Below are 20,196 nucleotides of genomic sequence, written 5' to 3'. Positions count from 1 at the left end.
AACCAGTCCAGCTCGTCCCTGCCTCCCTAACCTGTTCTTCCTCCCACTTATTCCCTCCTCCCACCTCAAACCACACCTCCATCTCCTACCGACCAACCTCATCCCGCCCCCTTGACCTGTCCGTCCTCCCTGGACTGACCTATCCCCTTCCTAACTCCCCACCTACACTCACCTTTACTGGCCCCATCCCCGCCTCTTCGACCTGTTTGTTTCCTCTCCACCTATCCTCTCCTCTATCCATCTTCTATCCGCCTCCCACTCTCTCCCTATTTATTTCAGAACCCCCTTCCCCTCCCCCTTTTCTGATGAAGGGTCTAGGCCCGAAACGTCAGCCTCTCTGCTCCTATGATGCTGCTTGGCCTGCTGTGTTCATCCAGCCCTGTACCTTGTTGTCTCGGATTCTCCAGCATCTGCAGTTCCTACTATCTCTGATTCAACAGTGATGTGTCTGGTTGAGCATCCTGGAGCAGATTTGTATTCAATTATAAAATTGACTGAAAAATGTCAATTTACACTCTTACTTTCTCATGGCTTCTGCTTGACCTCCAGCTGAAATTATTTTATCTGTTTGAATTTCTTGACGTTTCTCATTCAGGTTCTGTTTCTTTGTTCCAGTTGGTAGTTTCAGTTTCAACCACCACACATGGTCTAATGTAAAATTTTGTCTGAAAGAAAAGAAAATGCTGGAAAACACTTGACAGGTTGGATATATCTATGTAGAAGGAGAAACAGAAGGAGTGATTTTCTCCTCACAGAAGAGGTGAGAAAAAAACGACAGCAGAGAGAACTTAATCGGGCAAGAATCCAAAAACCAAGTTCTAGCTGTCAAGATAAACTTTACCAATGAGGTTCTCTCGCCCTGAAACTTTCTTACCATCAGCTGTCAAATATCTCATCTGTGTGAATTTGTATCTCAGTAATTACACAACTTGCTAGAATTAATTGAACCTTTGTAAATCTCGTCAACATAGACGAGTTAGACTGAAGGGTCTGTTTCCATGCTGTACAACTCTATGACTCTAAATGATTACTGTATAATTGAGATACTCAGCACAGGGCAGCACGGGGGCTCAGTGGTTAGCACTGCTGCCTCACAGCACCAGGGACCCGGGTTTGATTCCACCGTCGGGAGACTGTCTGTGTGGAGTTTGCACATTCTCCCCACGTCTGCGTGGGTTTCCTCCGGGTGCTCCGGTTTCCTCCCACAGTCCAAAGATGTGCAGTCTAGGTGAATTGGTCATACTAAATTGCCCATAGTGCTCAGGGATGTGTAGATTAGGTGGGTTATAGGTGGATGGGTCTGGGAGGGATGCTGTGAGGGTCGGTGTGGACTTGTTGGGCCAAAGGGCCTGTTTCTACTCTGTAGGGATTCTATGATTAACTCAGTGCTTCAGATATTCGACCGCATATAACAGAAACATATCTGGTGGCTTGGTCTCAGGCTGGGCTCTTTGCCTTTTCTCCTTGTAGCAAAACTTTGTAAATGTTTGTGTAACCTCTACAACTGCTGTAGAAATGTCAAAAGATATCACATCAGTACTTGACACTGTGCCATCATGGAACCCAAATGGAAGATGGCTGTGCATTGCTTGTTGGTAGAAACTTACCACAAAAGACAAGGCAGCAGCTTGTGGCTGAGAGAGCCATAGTATCTTTGAGGCTGTAGGCAGATCAAGTCTGTGGATGAGTCTGGTTGTATTGGCTATTTCAGGGAATGGTTCCTGTTCTTTTGGAAATTGATAGTAGCAGGCTGAGATCTATAGAGTAGGGGAGCATGCAGCCTCTTGTGGTATAGCAGTAGTGCCCCTATCGCTGGGTCAAAATTTTCATGTATAAGTCTTACCTGCTCCTCAGATGTGTTATAAACATGTGCAAACAGGTTGATTAAAACTTATTTGGGTGTCTTATGGTGCAGTGGTAGTGTCCCTAACCCTGGGCCTGGGTTCATGACTTACTTGCCCTGGAGCTGTGTCATAACTTACCCAAACAGATTGATTTAAAACGTGTTTTTTTTAGGTCACACCATCCAATTGTAATCTGATGTTGTTAACTACTGAATGGAAGTACTCTGTGGCCTGATTGATATCTCATTAGGGCTTACAAGAGTCAATAGATCAAAGTACATTCACTCAATACCTCATCTTCCTCATTGGTGAAGGCAGACTGTTACAAAGACTATAATCTGTACTGCTTTAACTTCCATATCCTCACACACAAAATAATGGGTGATAAGAGAAGTCAGGTATGAGAATTAGAATTAGCTTATATTGTCACATGTTCTCACTCGCATGAATACAGTGAAAAGTTTACAAGCTGCCACAAATAGTGCCATCTTAGGTACAAATGTACCTAGGCACAGAATCTTAGTACAAAGCAAAAAAACAAAGAAAGCAAGCCAAGAAGTTAAACATTTCGGTCCTTCTTACGAAAGCATAGAAAAAACAAAACAAAAACGTAGTTAATAGTTCAACATCACAGCCCTGGGCTCTCATTCCTCAAAGGGCTTGATTTTGCCCTCACCGCTGCCCTGGGCTACCTGCTCCCACTGTCACTGCCAGCCACCTCAGGCTGGAGGGGGAAGGGAGGCTTGCTGTTTTTTGGAACAATATAAATTAGAATCTGAATGGCTATTGCGGATGTGAAAGGGCATTGACAGCCTAGAAGGTAGGGGATCTTTAGTAGAAGCCTCCATGCTCTTGTGAGGTTGGTGGCAAGGAACTGTCTTCTGAAGACCCACAGCAATACAGAATCATGTGGAAGGCAAGCTGCTCGGGGCCCTTGTCAGGTGCAAAATCTGTGAGGGTATATCCTGGAGATTCATGGGGAAGGATATCTGAGGTAAAGCATCCCATTATTAGGGTCATGTGCTTTCACACACTATTCTTACAGATTTCCTACAAGTGAAAGGGCTGTGGCATAGATCAAAGTGGCTATTCTTCTTATGCCCCCTACATTTCCAAAGATGCAATCTTTCAAAGGCCCTCAGCCCATACAAGAATGGCTATGGGGGTGATAAAAGACATTCCCTCCCTGTAAGCTGGAAGTCTGCTTTTAAAGAGGAAGCATTGCCGTCCATATGCTGTAGGTAGACCCACAATGCCCTTAGGAAGAGAATTCCTGGTATTTGTGTTTGTGTACCTTCTTAACAGTGTTGTGGTGTTGGACCACCTTGTCGGTCACCTCTGTTTTTCCTCTGTGGATACCCTGTCTCCTTGAGAGGAAATGGTACCTGGAGGGAGGCTGAGGTGACTTATCCTCCTCCAACTGTGCCATTGATGTTGAGTACCCAGGGCTATAGTGATGGAGTGTCAGTCCATGCACCAATCCAACAGTTACTGAGCATTCTGCCTGAGCCTCGGAGCTGCCACCACCTTTTTCCTTGGAGGCAGCTAGATGCTTGCTTGCTGAAGCCACCACCACGGTGAGAACACAGATGGGCTCCTTCATCTTTGACTCCAATCTACTGAGGGCCTTAGGCATGCCTGCCTGATATTCCTCTGCCTATGTCTGCAAGTTGACCATGTCACTTATGGCTGAGCACAGGGCTGTGCCTTTTAACTGGGGCTCACAACATATCTGATCTCTGGCAGTTTTTTGAGTGTCAGAGACCTTGGCTATTTCTTCCTCTATCAACTGTGGACATGTTTTAGTGATGTACTCACCAGATTGTGTGCCTGAACCTGCTCTACCTAATAGTATACCCTGTGCACTGTCTGTGCGCTGATGGATGGTGCAGGTAGGCACCTTGCCACTGGCTCCTCTGTGGTGATGGTGTACAGACCTGAATCATTCACTGTTTCTCTCTACACAAATACTGCCTGACCTTCTGAGTCTTTTCCAACATTTCCTGTTGTATATTAGCTTTCCAGTATCTATCATATTCTGCTTTTCAATAAGATCTTGCTCTGTTGGTTTTGCTTCTTTCTTTCTTCTGGAAAGAGTTATTCCATATTTGTTTTTAATTCTTCCAACGCAGTGTTCTGTGACCTGTGGCCAAGGTAAAGCAACACGTCATGTGAGTTGCATGAATTACAAGAATCAGATTGTAAGCGAGAGTGAGTGTGATCTTGATGATCAGCCACTAACTGAGCAAGATTGTGCCATGCCAAGTTGCAGTCCACGACGTCATGGATATGATAGATCTGGACAGAATGATCATTTATTTCCTCGGGTTAAGATCCTACCAACCCATGATGATTCAGATCGCACCTCGCTACCTGGAGGCAGTCAGTGGAGAACTGGACCTTGGGGAGCAGTAAGTAGCTGTTGGCTAGTATTGATTTTTTTTTAACCTTTTGTAATAAATGCATGTGTACATTTAGCAATTGTACTTTTTTGATTCATTTATTGCTTGCCCATAATTGCATGTTTCCTATCATTGATTTTTCCCACCTTTCAATCCATTCTTAACCTCAATTTTTATATCAGCCAAACTCACATCCTTGGCATCGGTAGAACCCATATTTTCTATTGGTCATCCCATTGTTCACATTTGATGATCTGCAATTTGTTCAAAACTCTTCAGCATCTATCTTCTCAAATTAAGTTCACTCCTGGCCTAAACTGGCATATACTGTTTCCCTAACTCCAGTACATTCAATTCGATATTTTCTAATCAACCTTTTCAGAGATGTTATTATGCAGCTTTGGAGGGAGGGACACTATCACTGCATCACACAAGAGCCCTCCATTTAATTCTACATCCTTGTCCTCATCTGTAATACAGTCAGTTCTGCTATAATGTGTGTTTCTTCAATGCGATTTGGCTTTAATGTGATTGGAGATTTAGACCGCTATTTGTAGAATGCAAACTTTCCTTACCTGTATTGGCTATAATGTGATTCCGGCCCCATTAGTTCAAATGGCGCAGCCATGGCGCAATTTTCTTTATAATGCAAGATTGCACGAGAATGGAACTATTGCGTTATATCAGAACCAACTGTATCTTACCTTATCAAATATCTGCAATCTCTACTCACCTTTTTATATTCCCTCCCTTCATCTTACTACTGATAGCAGACAGTTCTGTTACTGCAGATCGACTTTGAACCTCCCTCCATAAACCTCTCATTTCTACATCTCTCCACCCTTTAAAAGCCTTATCAAGTCCTATTCCTTTGAGCAAGCTTTCTGTCACTCTTCCTAAGCTTTACCTATACAATTTGCTGAAGTTAGAAGAGAACTATCATATTTTTATCCCTGTTCCCTGGATTCAATTTGAATTTCATTTTTATTAATTTATTTGCTATTTAAGCTGTATAAAACTTATAGCTAACCTCTCTTTGCAACATCTTCCATTACAACCAACAAAAGTATAGACGCATCCATATTGAAAGGGCTCAAGGAACAAGAGGCTGAGTTTCAGACAAAAATTCAGGTTCCCCTACATGTTGAGGAATTTTGTTTCCACATTGCGCAGCTTTTGTCATTGACAGAATGCCTGCCTAAAGATCAGGTAAATTAATAGGCTTAGGTTCCAATTAACAACAATTCAAATTTGAAATTCTATCACTCCTTCAGCATAGTCAAACATACTAAAGAATGTCCAGCTACGTAAAATAGTAAGATTTACATTTATATAGCACTTGTCACAACCACCGGATGTCCCACCATGCTTTACAGTCAATGAAGTACTTTTAGAAATGTAGGCTCTGTTGTAAACTAGGAACTGTGACAGCCAGTACGACATGGCAAAGCCCCACAAGCAGCAGTATGATAATGACCAGATAATCTGCTCTTATCATGTTGAATGAGGATAAATATTAGCCAGGACACGGGGTTTAACCCCCCTACACTTCTTCCAAATACTGCTGTGTGATCCACTCAAGTAGGCAGATGGGGCTCCAATTTAATATCCTATCTGTAAGACAGCATCTCTGACAGTGTGGCACTGCGTCAGTGCTGAACTAAAATATCAGTCTTGATTATTGTACCAAAGTCCTGGAGTGGAATTTGCACAGGAACCTGATTGTTCAGAGGTGAGGGTGTTGCCGAGTGAACCACTTTGTTATGTAGACATCGAATAAGCCTGTGGATATTTCATTGCTTTAATACAGATTCAATTCTTTTTGTAGTGTTCTAGTACATGTGCTGGAGGATTCCAAAGGCGTGTTGTGGTTTGCCAAGATGAAGATGGATATGATACCAACTACTGCACAGAACAGGCTAAGCCTGTTGAAATGAGGTCCTGTGAATCTGGTCCTTGTCCTCAGTGGGTTTATGGCAACTGGGGAGAGGTAGTGTTTCTTCTTTTAATAATCTTTTTATCAATTAATTGTTTGGTAATGCAGAACATGAGCATTAACGAGAAAAAGACCCATTTTGTCAAAGTATTTCATCTGGTGCTTAACAAAATATGTCTTATTTCAGCATTTCTCAAATTTTATTATTTTTTGCTCAATGACTTTGTTTTATTTTGAAAAGTGGTATTTGGCTGTCTGATGTAATGTGGATTTCGTGAGATTTGGAGGCAAAATTTACATGTACAGCAAACATTTTATTAACCGCGCCTATGGGACCAGGAGTGTGCTGGTTGATCAAATATTCCAGTTGCTTAAGAGGTCCAGATAATCAATGTGAAAAAACAATGTAATGCAGGGCGTATGTACATCACTATTATACTTTATTTACAGCATAAATTACTTAAATAAAACTTGCTGGCAGAGAGCCTTCTCGGTCACATCCTCAACTGACTATTCGAACGTTGGAAAGATTGTGATAATACATGAACTTCCGGTATTTCAGGAATATAATTGTTGCCCATTCATCGAGAGTGCTGATTAAAACAAAGTTTGTGTAACTTCATGCTAAAAAGTTGCAGAGTAAGCAATGCACATGAGATCGCTTTTCTGTAATTACTACTTAACCCCAAATTGTAAACATAAGGCATTAAACTGCATTATATGAGGTCTTATATTTTACATAGGTGTGTCCAGTACTTGCTCATGTGACAGTAATGCAATAATTATACTTGGAGATTGAATAAATGAGGAAATATCAGGGAAACATGACTTCCTCAAGATTGATGAGCCTAATAGGATTTCGAAGCATGCTGACAATTAAATACCTTATTGTTTCAATCCACCATTAACATAAAACATGTTGGTTTTGCCATATAGTGGTGATAATTTTAAGTCATCTCTAGGAATGCAACCTAGTGAGTAGCTATCCTGGCTAGAAACCTGAGGGAATGATCCTCAAGACAAAGTTAACTGTTGAAGATAAGTGTTTGACAGGCACTAAGACCAGGAGAGATGGACCCAAAACTAGAACAGGGGATTCTCGTGGGTTCTGTTTTGAGACTTGAAGAAACACTTCTTCTCCTGGCCCACAATGAAACTTTAATTAGAAACTGAAGGCTTAATGCTTTGGACTCTCAGTACAGCTCAGGAAAACTTTCATTGCATCTTATGTGTGGCCACAGGTTAGTACTACAGTTGATCTTTAGTGTTATTAGAATATAATCTACACACATTTAAAGAAAAGACTCTAACAGCTTCAGGACGGTATTAACAAAATGAGGGTGGGACAAAGGAATAAAAATAACAACAGTCTATTTGAACATGTTCCACCATTTAGTTGGACCATCTGCACTTCCGCTCAATTTACCTACCTTTGATGCCCTTACTAATAAAAATGTATTAATCTCATTCTTGAATATATTAATTAACCTCAAAGGTTTCCAAGTAACAGTGTATTGAAAGCAAGTGCACAGGTACAGAAAATAATCTAATTTGTTGTAAAATGTTGTCCTTTATTTCAAGGGATTCAATGATGAGGAATTTATGTTTCAGTTGTACAGAACTGTTGGTCCAATCTCATCTAGTTTATTCTATTTGGACACCAGGTTTCAGGAAATGTACATGTACCCTTGAGAGAGTACACTTCAGATTCATCAGATTATTACCATGGGTTAAATAGTAAATTATCAGGGCCTGTTGCTTGAACTCCCTTGCATTTAGGCAGTTGAGAGGTGACTTAAAATAAATTTTTAAAATGATAAAATAAACTAAATTAGATAGATAAATCCAGAACCAAAGGACGCAGTCTTAAAATTAGTGCAAAGCCATTTAGAGGTGAAACTTGGAAACATGTTTTCATGCAAAGGGCATTGGAACTTTGAACCATTCTCCCTTAAAAGCCTCTACTTTTGGTGTAACTTTGAATTTGTTGGCTGAGATCAACTTTTTTATTTTGGTGGTGGTGGGAAAGATATCAAGAGATTTGAACAAAAGGCAGGCAAAGTGAGTTGGGGTTCACATCTGTCACGATGTAATTGAATGACAGGTCAGACTTCAGGAATTGGATAGCACGTTCTGGTTTCTACATTGCTATTTCCATAGGGTATGTTCAGCAGTGATCTATAAACAGTATTTCAGTTCTCTTGTGTACATCTGCATATGCAATAGTGAGAAGCTATAACATTTGTTAATACTGTTATTTCCCTCTTATTGAAAAATGTTTCCTTGCATAAGTTGTCACGTAAACTATTCTAAAAATGATGCCCTATGAGTTCATTAATCACCTAATGTTAGCAACAGTGGAAAGGACATAAAATAGAAAGGCAATTTACAATATTCTAAATTAACACTCTACGTGCTGTATTTTGGAGGCTACTTTCATCAACAAGAAGCATTCATTCCACTCACTGGATTGAAATTACTTTGACCAACTGTGACCAAGATGTTTAACTGTTTTCTCATCACACATTGCGCACCTACCTGTTTTGGGTTAGAATGGTTCTTAAATGATTTAGAAATATTTGAATTAATAAATCAATTAGTCAATTTAAAAGTGAGATAATATTCCGAGTACATTAAAATTCCAAAATCTTTACAATAAAAAGCATATCTGATCCTTTAAACTCTTATATATTATTTTCTTTTGAACTGTTAATATTCCAAAATACTTTCTTAAGATTCTGAACAGAACTTTTTCAACCCTCCTTTTCTGTTTGTTTCTAATGCAAAATTATCACTTTTTTAATGGCTGTGGTGTTGGTGTTAAATTTATAGTGCACCCAGCTCTGTGGTGGTGGAGCAAGAACAAGACTAGTTATTTGTCAGCTTCCAAATGGCCAAAGGTTAAGTGACCAGAACTGTGAAATTCTTGACAAACCTCCTGATCGTGAACAATGCAATACTCGAGCTTGCCCTACAAGTGATGTCTGGCACAGAGGTCGTTGGAGCTCGGTACGATAATCCTTCTATTTATATAACTTAGTTCATCAGCCTGTGGATATGTTAGTTTATAACAGATCTGCTTAATGCCAGGGAATAGTTTTGTAAATGTTCACCTTTTTGCAAGTTTACATTTATTATTTCCTATTTGAATCCATGCTGCTGTTAATAACATGGAGGCCAGTAATATACAATACACAATTATGTACCTCAATTCACAGGCAGTTGGTGCAAAAATCTATTTTAATAACAGAACAGTCTGGGAGCCTGTACATTACTATCTTTAATAATCCTAAAGTTCCAACTATCTAGGAGGAATTTTACTCCTGTCCTTTTCTTGAATAGTGAGTATTAGATTTATGTTAAGATATGTAATGTCTGTGTATCTGTGACTATGTTACCTATCAATGGGAGTGAAAATCAATTTTAGAGGAGATGCAAAAAGGGAGGAGACAAATTAATTTAAATGGAAATCAAATTGGGAGTGTGTATAACCGATAACTGAACCACTCTTGTGAAAAAATTGAATTTTACCTCCAATAACTTAAGTACATCCCTACAGTTCAATTTAGTGTCAAAAACTCTTACCAAAGACTCAGCTAATTTTTCAGATATTCTGAACTTTATATAAATTTCTAACAAGTGTATAGTCCCTCAGCAACTTGGAAATCCTTCATCAAATTCTAACCAAGCTATTTAGCTGTCATCTTTTTGCCAGAATGGTCTACTGGTACCATCTTTTGTTTATAAGAAGTAATGCATCCGTTCAATAGTTAAAAAATAATGTTTGAATTGTTGCTAAATCTTTCAAGTGATTTTCTTTTATCATCCTTTTTTAATCTTTGCAAAAATAATCTGGCTAGGAAAGAAGATACAGTGTGGAGCTGGAGGAACACAACAGGTCAGGCAGCATCAGAGGAGCAGGAAAATTGACATTTCAGGTCAAAGAAGTTTGGACTCAGAAGAAGGGTCTCAACCTAAAAGGTCGACTTTTTTGCTCCTCTGATACTGTCTGACCTGCTGTGTTCCTCTAGCTTCACACTGTGTTGACTCTGACTCCAGCAGCTGTAGCTCTTGCTATCTCCGAGAGGCTAGGAAAGGCCATTAGATTTAACTATAGGTCACTACTCATTCTGTACTTGAACACCAACTTATCACCTCAATAGCATAAAAACAGTATGTTAATAAGGGAATTTTCTGATACAATTCATGGGTGAAGCTTTTCTTTCATTTTGTCAGGTACATGTTTGAGAACGTACATATATACAGTGCTCCTCAATGTGTTTATGTTTAAAATTGTGGCCTGGTGTATAATGGTATTAATGCAACCATTAAGGTATGTTACCGATTAATATGATGTGATATCAGGCTGTTGACAACAGGTAAGTGTGCTTAGCCAATATTTATTTTGTAATCCAAAGTTACAAAGACATGTACTCATTTGTGTATAGACCCATTTCACTTGATCCCAACTCCTGTCTTCATACTTTCTGGGTTGCCTCAGGTCTGATTAATGTGACACTACATTTGAGTGGGATTAAACACACAAAACTTGTCTGAACTCCTCGTTTGTTTTATATTATCAATTTGAATTGCCTCTACAGAGTGGGCAAATATTAAATCAGAAACTAGTGCCTATTTGCACATAAATATGCATAGCAACATTGCATTTAAAATAAAGTTAAACATGGATAAACCACAGCTATGGCCATGCACCTTATTATGTACGGTGGAAAGTATTACCCTAGGTTGCAGTCATTTTTGGGTAAAGTGTTTTATTCCACCTACATGTAAATGTATGAATCTGTGAACACTAACCTGTGGCCTGTGCAAATTGAACTCTGTTGAATTCTAAACAAAATCTTAAGCTGCCTTGTTCTAATCAGATACCTTTGTTGATAACTTTAACAGAACAAAATCTAAATTTTTTGTTAATGCATGACATTACATTTGTGGCACTACAAAAGTGACAAAACACTTGGGGGATAATTTTATGAGTTTCTGCTGCTGGTGAGCCATGATCCCTGACAGCAGTACTTACACATTAAACAACTCCTTCACTGTAAAATGCACATTAACAAATAACATACAGGTGCTAAAATGAACAATCCCTTCTGTAGTAACATAATTGTGCTAAGTATTTTACAAACTAGATAGTATTAGTTTGCAGCAATATTAACATTTTTGCATCATTTTGCTTCTCTCTACCATTAAGTTCTCTATTAATTAGTGTATGTAGATCAGAGAGAATATTAAATATATTTCTAGTGTTTTACTGTCTTCATTGTTTATAAATTTAGGCTAAAAGTATTATCATAAATATTTGTCTTGGATAACTGCTTTGATATGTTAGATACCCTGGCAATAAAAGCATTTACAATGCTAAGAAAAATGTACATATTGCTAAAGAGCTTAATTTATTAATGAAGTATTTGTTCACATTACAAATGTGTAAATATTTTATGGTCCACAGCAAAGATTATTATTGTGATATATTTTAAGCAGATGAAATGTTTAATTATGTCTTTCTTTTGAGAGAATCCTGGTGTTAAATTGCCACATCCACAAAAATGTATCTTCTATATATTTGCTTTAAAAAATGTACAAAAGAATTCTGTACAGTTAACAGGTTTATATTAAACCTAAATATTAAACTATGTTTTACAGTGTAAATTTAATCTTAAAGACAAAAGATTTCTATTTGTTCATAATATCCCTCAGAAGTAACATTTTTGAAGATTCAAATCTAATTTTTGAAACCTTTAGCTAATGAATGATGAGCATGAAAATTGTTAATTTCCACAGTGGACTTTGTTTTTTTTTACTTTGTATGATACAATTCTTACACAAATAGAGCTGATTTGTCAATTAGGATATAAATTTGAATCAAATTGAAAGTGAAATAGCTGGCATTGTGGATATAAATAAAAGGTTGCAATTACACCACAGATGAGTTTACTTGCTGTAACAACTGTGTAGTGATCCTTGCTTGGTTCAACTATTGTTCCTAACACCTTAAAAAAAATCCTTCTGGTGCAATGTTGTGTCACCTTTTGGGAGAAATTTATTTATGTAATGTTCAATTCAAGTGAACACGTCAGTAAGAGGTGGCAGAAGATGGTTAAACCTTTGCTGGTTATTACTTTCACATAAATTTGTTATCAATTATCATGAATAGTCATTCAAATATTGAGTTATGGAGTGCATTTTGCATCTCAATATTTAAAGTTCACTTGAATGTGGTGTCTACACATTTTATCATAGCTTTGGTAAACTTTACAATGTTATCCTTCTTCCAAGGAGCATGGTAGCAGTTTCACTAAATATGCAAGTATTTTCTGTGGATGATTTTTAGACGCCAGAACAAGTCTTCAGTACTATTCTGAGAATGTTATCTGAGCTCATAGCCTTTCCCGTATCTGGTGCCTTCAGCACTTTTGGATATCATATGAATTTTCTGAGAGCTTGGGGACTGCAGGAAGAAGTTGGATGTATCATCAATTGGGCACTTCTGGGTGAAGATGCTTGCCAGTGCTTCAGTCTTTTGCACTGATATGCAGGGCTCCCACTTCATTGAGAATGGAGGTATTTGAGTGCCTCCACTTCCACTGAGTTATTTAATTGTCCCCCACCATTGATGACTGGTTATGCTGGACTGCTACTCCATAGATCAGACCCAATGGTTCTAGGCTTGCTGAGCTCTGTCATATGCTGTATACATTGCTTGCCATGCAGCTGGCCCTGTGACTTCACCAAATGACATCTCAATTTTAGATGTGTCTGGAGCTGCTCTTTGCATGTCCACCTGTACTCTTCATCAAACCAGGGTTAATTCCCTGGTTTCTTGGTAGTGGAGAGTAGGGGATGGACTGAGCCATAATGTTATAGATTGTGGTTGAATAGAATTCTGCTACTCCTGATAGCTCACAAATCCTCTTAGGTCTAGTGTTAGGTTGGTAGGTCTGTTTTGAGTCTATCTTATTTAGTACGGTGATAGTTGCGTACAACATGATAGAGGATGTGAAGGTGGGATTTCTCTTCACAAGGACCATGTGGTGTTTACTTTTACTAACACTGCCCAAGACAGATGCATCTGCAACAGGTAGGTAGGTGAGGATAGGTTTAAGTATGCTTTTGTTCTTGCTGGTTCCCTCCCCACCCTGTTGCAGACCCAGTCTAGTAGCAATGTCCTTTAGAACTCAAACACTTCAGTCAGTAGTGGTGCTACCAAAGCTGCTCTTGGCAATAGACACTGAACTATCCAAATTACATTCAGTTTCCCTGCCACAGTTAGTGCTTCCTCCAAGTGGTGCTCAAAATGGAGAAGAATTGATTCACCAGCTGAGGGAGTGGGGGGGGTGTGGGATGTGGTAATCAGAAAGAGGTTTCCTTGTCCATGTTTGACCTGATGCCGTGATACATTATGGTATCTGGATTCAATGTTGACGACTCTCAGGGCAACTCATGCCTAAATGTATACCACTGTGCCACCACCTGTGCTGGGTCTGTCCTGCCAGTGGGACAGGACATTCCCAGAGATGGTGATGGTGCTGTCTGGGACATGATTCCTTGAGTATGACTATGTCAGACTGTTGGTAAACCAGTCTGTGAGATAGCTTTCCCAATTTTAGCACAAGGGCCCCAGACTTTGCAGTGTTGACAGGGATGGGTATTTGATTGTTGTTTCCAGTGCCTGAGTTCATCCTGGATAGTTTGACTGGTTTCATTCTTTTTATCATCCGTTGTAGTACCTAGCTACAGTAGAGTGGCTTGCTAGGCCATTTCAGATTCAACCGTATAGGCCAGGTCAGGTGAGGATGGCGGGTTTTCCACCCATAAAGGACATTAATGAACAAGATGGGTCTTTATGACAATTGATAGTGTTTCGTGGTTGCTATTAGATTATTTTCTTGTTCAATATTCATTAAATAAATTCAATTTCACCATCTGCTGTAGTGCGATTCAAAACCATATCCCTCAGAGCATGGATCTCTACATTGCCAGTCCAATGACAAAACCACTACACTACCACTTCCCCATAAATAACACAAGTGAAGAATTTTTTGTTCATTTTAGAATTATTCAGAAAACTGTATTAGTCTTGTGGAGAATTCTAGAGGAATTCTGTATGGAATCCTATTCCTGCTAAGAAATTACACTTACCTCTGGCAGATATTTGGTTGGCACGAGGAATTCCAATATAACTCATCTCTGATGCACCATAACCTGTTTTTATATTTGTGTTAAATTACATTCCTGCTGCTGAAGATGTAACTTTGGTATAACACTGCAGTGCAACATTATTTTGGATGCTATTCTTTGGTTGAGGACTTGTTTACCTATTCTTATGATTCAGATGGGCATTGGAGATCCCAAGACACATTTAATGAAGAGTAGGGTAAACTCTTCGTGCACTAGCCAAGATACTTGCTTTACATCTGCAAAAACATAGTAAATGGTCATTTAATTTATTGTTGTTTGTGAGGTTCTTTCTATTAAACATTTACCCACTGACTGTCACATCAGCTACTTTCATTTAAAACTCTGGAGTATTTCTGGCTGTAACATTCAACATGAAAAGTAAATATCAAATTACCTTTTGCCTTGTAGGATTCCAAGCTGGTAATAACCGCCTCCAAGCAAAAGCCGACAAACAGGGAAAAAAAAGCAAAAATTGCCCAACTAAGTCGGACAGTAAAATAAGAAACTAAAATCAGCATAACACTCTCCCCGTAACGTGCAGGAAAGATGGGATTTGCTGCTCTAAAATCATAATGAAAATCACTACAATCAGAATTATTTTTAAGTCCTAAAAACCTGAAGGTTTCCTTTACTTTAGAATCATAGAGATCCACAGCACAGTAAAATACTCTTTGGCCCACTGTGTTGGCACTGGTTAAAAACAAGCATCTAACCATTATAATCCCATTTTCCAGCACATGGCTTATAATATTGTATGCCAAGTTCTTTTATTCTTTATTCACTCACGGGATAAGGGTGTCGCTGATCAGGCAGCATTTATTGCCCATCCCTATTTGCCCAGAGGGCAGTTTAGTATCAACCACATTGCTATGGGTCTGGAGTCACATGTAGGCCAGACCAGGTAAGAATAGCAGTTTCCTTCCCTAAAGGACATTAGTGAACCAGGTAGGTTTTTCCAACAATCAACAATGGATTCACAGTCATCATTAGATTCTTAATTCCAGATATTTTTATTGAATTCAAATTCCACCATCTGCCATGGCAGGATTTGAACCTGGGTCCCCAGAACATTATCCAGGTCTCTGGATTAACGGTCCAGCAATAATACCGCTAGGCCAATGCACATCTAAATACTACTTAAATGTTATGAGGGTTTCTGCCTCTACTATCCTTACCAGCAATGAGTTCCAGATTCTCACGGCCCTCTAGGTGAAAAAGCTTTTCTTTACACCTCTTCTAAATGCTCTGCCCCTTACCTTAAATCTATGTCCCCTGGTGATTAATTCCTCCATCATGGGGAAAAGTTTCTTTCTGTCTCCCCTATCTATGCCCCCTTTAATATTATACATCTCAATCATGTAAACCTCTCAATCTCTTATACTCTAAGGAAAACAATCTCAGTTTGTCCAATCTCTCTTCATAATTGAAACTCTCCAGCTCAGGCAACATCCTGGTAAATCTCTGTACCCTCTCTAGTGCAATAACATCCCTTCTATAATGTGGATTCCGGAACTGCACACAGTACTCTAGGTTTGAGGATATATTTAAGTAGGTTTGATAATGAGTGACCTAAAGCTAGTAGCAGAAGTAGTAAACGGTAACTTCTCAGACTGATTTTTATCATCAAGTTTCACAACTTTCTTCATAAGATCATCCTGAAGATTTCACATCAGGATCTAGAGTACTAACAGAATTTTGGTTTGTTACTCAAGGGAATAGATGAAGCACCTGAAATTTCTGAGGGAACATAAAAGCTGCCTGCAAAAGGAAAAGCCATTGTGGCAGATCACATTGTCATTTGATTATACAACATCTGACACAATAGATCAATCCAGTTTTTGTGATTGATCTTTGTTACTTGTGTAACAAGCCATCCACCAAATTAAAAAGTAATATCTCTAATCATCTGTTTATGCACATACACACAAATTAGGAACTCGAGTGAACCATTTAGCACCTCGAACTGACCAACACTTATTTTTTTCTATATTCTCATGAACATCATGAAACAATATTCACTCTAAATGTGACAAACCGATTTCTATATAGATGTTCTTCATAAACTTGCTTATGATGAAATATTCAGAAGGTATTGTACATTAACTGAAGAGGCATTCTACTAATGTGGAATTCCAGGATCTTGTCACTTGTTCTTGCAAGGAATTTTGAATGTATACACATTTTTTTCAATTTCTTCATTTGACTGTGGGGCCTAAAAAAAATCTTTCGACCATCTGTGTAAACCTCCAAAGAGTACAAAGAAAGATTTGTGCAAAAAAAGATGGAAGATCACAATTAATTGGTTCTTAGGCCTCAGCTACAAATCTGTGAGATCATTTAGATCAGAGAGATCAGTTTAAAACTCTTTAAAAACAAATAGTTGATTGTATTTGATTTAATTATCTTCCACCTCAGTACGTGAAGACATTTTAAGTTCTATGTTTTTATCCATATATTGGTAATTGAGGAAATAAAAATGGATGTCAACAATATGTGAATGTGAATTCAGATCTTCTTTGGAGGTTTCATGAAAATAATCTCTGGTATTAAACAATTCTTTAAAACATTGAAAAATTAAACATCTTACCTCCAAATACACAGGTATTGAATAACAAGCCAATTGAAACATTAGAGTTGATAATGAAAATGTAATTGTACAAAATATTGTATTTACCTGTACTAAATTAACAAAATATTTTTGTGGTGTATTGATGACTGCATTAAATTAATGAAAACTTCACAGTTCTGATCGTTGGTTAGTAAGAAATATCAACTTAGCTCTTAATGATCAAAATTAAGAAATCTTAATATAACATCTGAAGGCAAAGAGCAGATAAAGTTTCAAAATCATTATGTTAGTGTTTATTTTTTGGAATCTAAGCACCATGTAAGGATTATAGAAGAATTCAATTCTGAGAGATTTAGATCTGTGCATGTTTATGCTGTAATGTAATGCAATTATGCCAATGCTAACTGTTCATTACACTCATCTTGGATTTTCTAAAACACAGTCTGGCTTGACGCATAGACAAAATACGATTTACTTTCTCTATTTTCTGGAATCCTACAAATTATCGTACTTGTTTTCATTGTTGATCTATAACATGCATCATTGGCAGGCAGTACTTTGTACGTGCTACTTATCACTGACTTTAACTACACATGTTGAGGTTGAGCAGGACATTGATGAGACCTCTTCTGGAGTACTGTGTCCAGTTCTGGTCAGCCTGTTATAAGAAGGTTATTTTGAAGCTAGAGAAGATTCAGAAGAGATTTATCAGGAAGGTTTGAGTTGTAAAGAAAGCCTGAATAGACTGGGACTTTTTTAACTGGTGTATAGGAGGTTGAGAGGTGACCTTATAGAAATTTATAAAATCATGAGGGGTATGGATATGGTTAATGGTAGGTGTCTTTTCCCTAGGATGGGGGATTTCAAGACTAGGAGGCATATTTTTAAGGTGAGAGGAGAGAGAATTAAAAAAGACATGGGGTCAAATGTTTTATACAGTGGGTGGTTCGCTTGTAAAATGAACTTCCGGAAGAAGTGGTGAATGCGGCACAATTACAGCATTTAAAATACACCTATAAGTACACAAATAGGCAGTTTTGGAGGGATATAGGCCAGGAGCAGGCAGATGGGATTGGTTTAGTTTGGGATTATGTTCGGCATTGACTGGTTGGACCAAAGGTTCTGTTTCCATGCTGTATGACTCTATGACTCTATGACGATATCTATGACCGAGTTTATTTCATATAACCAGCACAGTTTTACTGTCTATTAGTTATATTACACAATTAAAAAGGAATAATATTACAAAAAAATTAATTTTCTCCATCAATTTGGAGCAGTAGATTCAGGTTCTTTGGCCTTTTCATTACACATGTAATGAATTTTTATGGCACATCTTAATAGAAGAAATAAAAAGTGTGAAGGGCCTGCTTTGTGAACTCTCTCTGTATTGTAGTAGAACACAAGTATTGTGCTGAGCCTTTTTTTTTGTCTAAGTGTCAGTTTCATGGAGGGTTTCTCGCCTCTAGCCCTTGCGGGTTTTCTAACTATGACTTACCAGCCTTGTCTCATTAATTTGCTGCACCACCCCTATAACACCTCTCTTGCCTTAGTCTAGCCCCATCTTACCACTCACTGTTCCTGGAACATCTTGCCACTGCCGTGATATCCTGGAATTGATCAGCATCCCTAGTACAGATGCCATCTTTAAAAGCCCATTGTGCACCTTGACAATCACCGTTAGCCTGAAATTGCCATGCTGAAATTTGCCCCAGACATGGCAGACAGAGAAAATGGGCACCCTACTCTGCAAAAGCAGAGTCCTGGAGATCCTACAGGATGGGATGGTGCAGAAACAGGACATCCTCTTCCACCAGAATGTCGAGAGCTGGCCATGACAACAGACTATGCCAGCCTGCTCAGAGGTTGCCCCCAGGGCAAGGGCAGTCTCAGCCACCTGGAGGAATGCACAGCACTGTAGGAAGAAGGTCAATGACTTTCTCTGCTCTGCTAGTGTATGTGCTACCATCTTCTCTCTGATACCTCACAGTTTCTCTTTCTCTGTACTATACCTACCTCCCACCAAGGCTCATGCCCTTCCACACTCACTATTGCCCATAACATCTACTGTCATTCACAGTAACCCACTCCAACCTGTGACAACGCAAACCCTGCATGCCCTCTTTGCTGACTACTCATTCCCTATCTGCACCAAAAGTAACAGATGTGCCAATCACTTTCACCTCCCATAATGCCTGCCTTTCTCTCATTTGAAGAGGAAAACAGCCCACAGTAGGGCAGAAAAAGTTAATATGGGTGGTGGACTGCCTAACATTTGGCTCCTTACAAGGAGAGGATCCTGACTCTGATCATCCCAAATACCTGACTGATCATGTCCAATTGTTGAGACTATTATTGGAGGTTACCTTTGATTTAGTCTGCCAGGACCCCCTGACAAAAGGCTATCTCTCTTGACTTAACTCAAATCTGCTGACAATGATCATAGAATCCCTACAATGTAAAAACAGGCCCTCTGGCCCAACAAGTCCACACCAAAACTCAGAGCATCCCACACAGACCCCATCCCCCAAAAAAACCACCTAATCTACACATCCCTGAATACTGGGCAATTTAGCATGGTCAATCCACCTACCCTGCATATCTCTGGACTGTGGGAGGAAACCGGAGTACCCAGAGGAAACCCACACAAACACGGGGAGAATTTGTAATCTCCACACAGACAGTTACCCAAGGGTGGAATCGAACCCAGGTCCCTGGCACTGTGATGCAGCAGTGCTAACCACTGAGCCGCCATGCCTCCCAATGATGCCAAGCTTCCTGGTTTTGTGTCTGTGCTAAGCAGCAGCGCAATACTGCAGTACTGTGAGCCTGGTACATCTGGCTCAAGGGCAAAATATGAAAAGGCATAGCAAGACAAGGATGCTGTGAGCACCCAGTAGGCTCAGAGTGAGTGCTATGAGAGCAAGCATGCAGCCTGGTGGAGTCCATGAGCTGGGTGTGTGTCCCTGAGCACAAAGTATCCTGGCTAGAGCATTACAAGGTAGTTGTTGGTGCAGCATCAAAGTGTAGAAGTATCCTGTGAGTGGATCAGAGATGTACCATGAGATTGGTACAAGGTGGGTGTGGGGTGCATTTAGCTGCTGCCCATGAAGTTTGATGCCCAGTTCCAATATGGATGAGAGATAGTAGGAACTGCAGATGCTGGAGAATCCGAGACAACAAGGTGCAGAGCTGGATGAACACAGCAGGCCAAGCAGCATCACAGGAGCAGAAAGGCTGACATTT

At 39.3% G+C, this 20,196-nt stretch overlaps 1 protein-coding gene across 3 annotated transcripts in view; it reads left to right on the top strand.

Annotated features, from left to right (window-relative positions):
• adamts9 (ADAM metallopeptidase with thrombospondin type 1 motif, 9) overlaps window positions 1–20,196 on the top strand; it is a 189,246-nt gene that overhangs the window by 103,803 nt on the left and 65,247 nt on the right. For 2 of the 3 annotated variants that reach the window (XM_048606233.1, XM_048606232.1), the window contains exons 26-28: window positions 3,977–4,255; window positions 6,075–6,236; window positions 9,015–9,191. In XM_048606233.1, coding sequence (XP_048462190.1) covers window positions 3,977–4,255; window positions 6,075–6,236; window positions 9,015–9,191 — 618 coding nt within the window. The remainder of the gene's footprint in view (window positions 1–3,976; window positions 4,256–6,074; window positions 6,237–9,014; window positions 9,192–20,196) is intronic. The other variant, XM_048606234.1, reaches the window with a different exon arrangement.

The sequence above is a fragment of the Rhincodon typus genome, chromosome 16 (assembly GCF_021869965.1).
Source record: "Rhincodon typus isolate 14 chromosome 16, sRhiTyp1.1, whole genome shotgun sequence".
In the NCBI taxonomy this organism is placed as follows: domain Eukaryota; kingdom Metazoa; phylum Chordata; class Chondrichthyes; order Orectolobiformes; family Rhincodontidae; genus Rhincodon; species Rhincodon typus.
The sequence above is the reverse complement of the archived record's forward strand: the minus strand, read 5'-3'. Positions and strand labels throughout refer to the sequence as shown.